The sequence below is a fragment of the Phyllobates terribilis genome, unplaced genomic scaffold (assembly GCF_046119375.1).
Source record: "Phyllobates terribilis strain yellow unplaced genomic scaffold, ASM4611937v1 Scaffold_9__5_contigs__length_417890890, whole genome shotgun sequence".
Lineage (NCBI taxonomy): Eukaryota > Metazoa > Chordata > Amphibia > Anura > Dendrobatidae > Phyllobates > Phyllobates terribilis.
Window position 1 is genome coordinate 360,786,956 of NW_027362769.1, and position 6,299 is coordinate 360,793,254.

Genomic DNA, 6,299 nt, shown 5'->3' on the forward strand with positions numbered 1-6,299 from the left:
CCAATCAGCAGAGGAAGGGGAGGAGCTAATGTTAATAGTTACCGAATAGGAAGTTGCCGCTCAGGGGCTGATGGCTTTTTCTGTTCTTTGTCCTTCTGGATCACGTGGTTTCAGGACGGTCGGATATCAGGAAATTTGCTTGTGTTGAGCGATCAATGGTCTCTTGGTTCCATACAGGAATTTCTATCATTTCCAGGATCGAGGGAACAGTATCCGCTTTCTATAATACAAAGTGCAGAACTGATTCTAACAATGGTGACTCCATCACACCAGCAATATTCCGAGTGCCGGGAATATAAAGAAACGAGATACTGCAGTTTACAGAGAACTTTGAAAGAAGGAGGCGGGGATTTTATAAAATGTAGGTTAATATTATCTAGATAAACCTACTACAGAGCTGCAGAGGATATTAGTCTCTTAATCCTGATGCGTTTTCAGGATCAGACCCGTGCGGCTGATAGGAGTCAGCGAGTGTTCACAGGAGATAGCGCTGGATAATGGACGTCCTATAATGATCGCATCATATACACCAAGAAATCTGCGCATTTATTCCTTCAAAACACAGTCCAGACTCCTAATACATTATATAAAGCTGATATTATTGGATGTGCGGCAGGATCGGTGCGAAAACTAGTGGGGATACGAATATTAAGTGGTTGAATGAGTAGAATGTACTTCGTGTAGTCATCAGATCATTTCTACACACCCTTATAACTGCATTGGAGGGAATAATCCCCCCAGATATCAATAGCGGACTGAGAAGAGAACTGAGCGCCCCTGATGTTACTGAGCACAAGTGAACACTCAGCAGAATATGAAGCAGATGTGAGGGATCAGCTCGTTATTATGGAGGATTTGGTGGCTCTGAAAAGAGCCTTTGTGTTATAGTCAGACGTGTAGGACGGATCTAAGCTCTCTCCCCACGGATCCGGCGGGCCAGCTGGATGTCTTTGGGCATGATGGTGACCCTCTTAGCGTGGATCGCGCACAGATTTGTGTCCTCAAACAGCCCCACCAGATAAGCCTCGCTGGCCTCCTGCAGCGCCATGACGGCCGAGCTCTGGAAGCGGAGATCGGTCTTGAAGTCCTGGGCGATTTCTCTCACCAGGCGCTGGAAGGGAAGCTTACGGATCAGCAGCTCGGTGGACTTCTGGTAACGGCGGATCTCACGGAGAGCGACTGTCCCTGGCCGGTAGCGGTGAGGCTTCTTCACTCCGCCAGTGGCGGGAGCGCTTTTCCTGGCGGCCTTAGTGGCCAGCTGCTTGCGGGGAGCTTTCCCTCCGGTGGATTTACGAGCGGTCTGCTTAGTTCTGGCCATAGCTCTGTATAGAGGAGAACAGAAGTGGTGAGAGGAGCGGAGAGAGCGGGATATTTATACTCCTCTGCTCCTGTTACCGCGTCATGTGAACACACCCCCTACAACTCTATTGGCTAGTTCAAAAATTAAACTAAGGCCCCAAAATAGTGTGATATCCGCGACCAATCATTATTCACAAAATCATCCCAACGCCCATTAATCCCGCCCTCAAAAAGAGGGGCAGGGTCTCTGTTCTCTCTTTTCTGGCTGCGGATACTGGCACAGGGTCACACCATGTCTACATGCGGCTTCTACAGCAGGAGCCGCCGTCGTCACTGTTCTTCTATGTCACCAGTACACGGAGCTGTACAGGGTCTACTCTATCATCAGTCAAATCACTGGTTCTCCAATTCTCACATCGAAGTAATAACCGCACACTAATCCTTTCACTAATAAAGACGCAGGTTACAAGTGGTGATTGATTAGGATGATGTAGATTTCTGTAGGACATCGGCCCCTTCCCTCCATTGATTACACTGATCGGTCACCTGCACTGGTGTGATCGGGACACAGCGCAGCTCTATGCGGAGATGTGGGGAAAAGCTTATTCATTATAACACTGGAGCCGCTCCCTGTACACACTATAATCTAGAAGCGGCAGGATATACGGGCACTGATCATACAGATCTGCCGGGGACAAAGTGGTGGCACTGATCATACAGCTCTGCCGGGGACAAGGTGGTGGCACTGATAATACAGCTGTGCCGGGGACAAGGTGGTGGCACTGATCATACAGCTCTGCCGGGGACAAGGTGGTGGCACTGATAATACAGCTGTGCCGGGGACAAGGTGGTGGCACTGATCATACAGCTCTGCCGGGGACAAGGTGGTGGCACTGATCATACAGCTATGCAGGGGACAAGGTGGTGGCACTGATCATACAGCTATGCAGGGGACAAGGTGGTGGCACTGATCATACAGCTATGCAGGGGACAAGGTGGTGGCACTGATCATACAGCTCTGCCGGGGACAAGGTGGTGGCACTGATCATGCAGCTATGCAGGGGACAAGGAGGTGGCACTGACCATACAGCTCTGCAGCGGACAAGATGGTGGCACTGATTATACAGCTATGCAGGGGACAAGGTGGTGGCACTGATCATACAGCTATGCAGGGGACAAGGTGGTGGCACTGATCATACAGCTATGCAGGGGACAAGGTGGTGGCACTGATCATACAGCTCTGCCGGGGACAAGGTGGTGGCACTGATCATACAGCTATGCAGGGGACAAGGTGGTGGCACTGATCATACAGCTATGCAGGGGACAAGGTGGTGGCACTGATCATGCAGCTATGCAGGGGACAAGGAGGTGGCACTGACCATACAGCTCTGCAGCGGACAAGATGGTGGCACTGATTATACAGCTCTGCAGCGGACGAGGTGGTGGCACTGATCATACAGCTCTACAGGGGACAAGGTGGTGGCTCTGATCATACAGCTCTGCAGGGGACAAGGTGGTGGCTCTGAAAAGAGCCTTTGTGGTGTAATAACAGGGCAGCTTTGGATTATTTCTTAGCTGCGGGCTTCTTTGCTTTAGCTGCCTTCTTAGCAGGACTCTTGGCAGCTTTGGGTTTAGCAGCTTTCTTAGCCGGACTCTTCGTCACCTTCTTGGGCTTCGGAGCGGCCTTTGGCTTCTTGGGGCTCTTGGCCGCCTTCTTGGCAGCTGCTGCGGGCTTCTTGGCCTTTTTCGGGCTCTTCTTGGCCGCGGTCGGAGCCTTCTTGGGTTTCCTCGGAGACTTGGCGGCTTTCTTGGCTGCAGCGGGTTTCTTGGGCTTGGTCGCAGCTGCTGACTTCCTCTTGGCCGCTTTGTCCTTAGTCTCCTGCTGCTTCTTGTTCAGTTTGAAGGACCCGGAGGCGCCGCTGCCCTTCACCTGGAGGAGGGCGCCCTTGGTGACCAGAGACTTGACGGCCAGCTTCAGGCGGCTGTTGTTCTTCTCTACATCGTATCCTCCGGCAGACAGAGCCTTCTTCAGGGCGGCCAGAGACACCCCACTGCGCTCCTTAGAGGCGGACACGGCTTTCACGATCAGATCGGAGACGCCGGGACCGGAGGATTTCTTGCTTTTCTTGGCGCCCCCGGCGGCGGATTTCTTCGGCTGCTTCTTGGATTTGGCGGCCGGTTCTGCGGGAGGGGGAGCGGCGGCTGGTGCGGTCTCGGCCATCGTGTGCTGCGGAACTAGAACACAAATATCTCCTGATAGGAAAACACTGAGGCCGGAGCTGGAGGCGCCTGTTATATGTACAGGCTTACTGCGCACTGATTGGCTGCTGAGCAGCATCGTCCTGAGCATCTATTGGCTGACACTGACACAGGCCCCGCCTCCTCCCAGCTGAGCCCGAGTGAAGCTCCGCTCTCCCCTTGTGCTTCCCTGCCCGGGACAAAAGCCCTTTACCGGCTAACACCGGACAGCAGAGCGCGCTTTCTCCGTCGCTTCCTCTTCTCCATCATCTCCACTGACCGTTTGTAGCCGTCACCAGCAGAGATGCCGGGAAAGAGCCGAGAGGAGGTCCCGGGATCATCGCCGCCGTCCTCCCGATCTGCGCATCACTGTGTATCCGGGGAGATAAAACTGCTGCGGGAGCTCGTTCCTCCTATTCCCGGCTCTTGTCACCATCACAGGGATCTTTACTACAATATCCATCGTACAGGAAGCGGATTGTACGATGTGGGGACGACCTGGAGCTGCTGAGAGCCCAGAAGGGTAACACAGGCGATGGCCTCCGCTGACTGCCACCTCCCTGACCTGTAATATAAGTACACCCCGAATGTGCAGAGTATTGGGGGGTGAACACGTATCCACATCAGTAGATGATCCACATAGGGGGCTGATTGCAATCACCTGTGTAATATCGTGTCTGACCCTGTGTGAAGCTGTGACGCTGCGGCTGGTAAAGGAGGGAAGAGCTCTGATAAGGCGCCAGCTTCACAATGCAACTCATCCCCCAACCAAACACATAAACATCTCCGGTGAGATAACTGTGAGATATTAATGTATTTATGTGACCCCACTATTGTGTAAAATTTGAAATACTGAGAGAAGACACAAAATGCAGCGTCTACACACAGAGCACAGCTGTATATAGTGCACAGACTGCACAACTCCACATCTGTACAGCCCAGATCAGCAGCCTTATAAGTGTCACTGATAATAGAGCAGTGTGTACAGTATATAGAGCAGTGTGTACAGTATATAGAGCAGCCTGTACAGTATGTAGAGCAATGTGTACAGTATATAGAGCAGTGTGTACAGTATATAGAGCAGCCTGTACAGTATGTAGAGCAATGTGTACAGTATATAGAGCAGTCTGTATAGTATATAGAGTAACTCAAAGTATTTAGAGTAGCTTGTAAAGTATATAAAGCAGTGTGTGCCGTACATAGAACAGCCTGCACTGTATTTAATTTGCGTGGGGGTATGAATCTCACACGCTGAAGGAGCCACGTTCATTATACTGTATGTATTATCTCCCACATAAGACCAGTAAGAGCGAACAACATCTCCAGAAATCTGTGGGGGCTGCACAAAGAGAACAGACAAGGTACCAGTATATTTCAGGAGTTTACAAGCAGACACATGGTCACTAAGGAGTTAAATGGAGGAACCCCTCTGTATCGGGTAGTGGTCGGCGTCTGCCTATGTCTTTTGGTCATTGGATGATCACAGATCCGTTAGCGGTTTTGCGTTTCCCGCTCAGTAGCTGTATTTTGTCCGTCTGATTATTTCCGGCTCCTTTTTTGTAGCGGAGATCGCAATCTGGTCTGGGGGCAGCTCTCCCCCACTGAGGATACAGAGACCAGGGGGCATCGTACTCTGCATATAAACCGAGCCGGATACAAGCCCAGTCCTAAATCACAGGATCTTAGGTCTCCATAGAGAATAAACTTCACTCCGTCATTCAAGGTTTTCTCCGAGCAGCACTCGGAACATCGCTACTGATGGGAGCAGGAATGTACCTTGTATTACAGAAAGCGGATACTGCTTCCATAACTCGGGAGATCTACAGATTCCTGTATAGGACGCAGTGAACCGCTCATAGACTTTAGATCATTCCAAAAACACACTATTAATGGTAATAACTCTTCAGTGCCAGAATTCTGAAACGTCTTTCTCAATAATGAGTCATCAAATTAATTCCTATTGAACAGCGTATAAAGCTTGTACTGGCATTCACACAAGCACAGGGATTATTCCACAACAGGAGATTGTAGCCTCTCATCTAGAAGATGTGGTGGCTCTGAAAAGAGCCTTTGGGTTGTCAGGATGGAGCAGAGAATACAATTAACCTCCGAAGCCGTAGAGAGTGCGGCCCTGGCGCTTGAGCGCGTACACCACGTCCATAGCGGTGACGGTCTTCCTCTTGGCGTGCTCGGTGTAGGTGACGGCGTCACGGATCACGTTCTCCAGGAAGACTTTCAGGACACCGCGAGTCTCTTCATAGATGAGGCCGGAGATGCGCTTGACGCCTCCTCTGCGAGCGAGACGGCGGATGGCAGGCTTGGTGATGCCCTGGATGTTATCACGGAGCACCTTCCTGTGCCGCTTGGCACCGCCCTTCCCGAGACCTTTCCCTCCTTTACCGCGACCAGACATCTTCCAAATAGTCAGCAGCAAACAATACTGAAACGTCACTGATTCCTTTTTTATATAGCGTATAGGTGGACCAGAGAGAGGACTGCAGAGAGGAGGAGGTTCCCGGGCGGGTCTTACAGAATCTACATTAGCTCCTCCTTCCTCTGCTGATTGGCTGAACACAGAACTGTTGGGGAGTTTGAATTTCCCGTTCATTTTGCAGTTTCTGCAGTTCTTTCCAGCTTCTGCTCTATGTAACTTATTTCCCTGTGAAGAGAAATATCACAAATATTGTCATCACCTTTCCAGATCATGGTGGAGAAATCTAATCAATGAAATTCATAGTTGGAGAAATAACCTGAGAATCATA

The 6,299-nt window shown here is 50.8% G+C and overlaps 2 protein-coding genes across 2 annotated transcripts; both read right to left on the minus strand.

Annotated features, from left to right (window-relative positions):
- Positions 1–907: 907 nt before the first annotated feature.
- LOC141161102 (histone H3) lies at positions 908–1,324 on the minus strand. Its single transcript, XM_073645875.1, has one exon. It carries the CDS (start codon positions 1,316–1,318, stop codon positions 908–910), a length of 411 nt encoding a protein of 136 aa, XP_073501976.1. The 5' UTR covers positions 1,319–1,324.
- A 1,422-nt stretch (positions 1,325–2,746) lies between these two features.
- LOC141161103 (histone H1.11R-like) lies at positions 2,747–3,565 on the minus strand. The gene has a single exon (XM_073645876.1). It carries the CDS (start codon positions 3,518–3,520, stop codon positions 2,864–2,866), a length of 657 nt encoding a protein of 218 aa, XP_073501977.1. The 5' UTR covers positions 3,521–3,565; the 3' UTR covers positions 2,747–2,863.
- Positions 3,566–6,299: the final 2,734 nt, after the last annotated feature.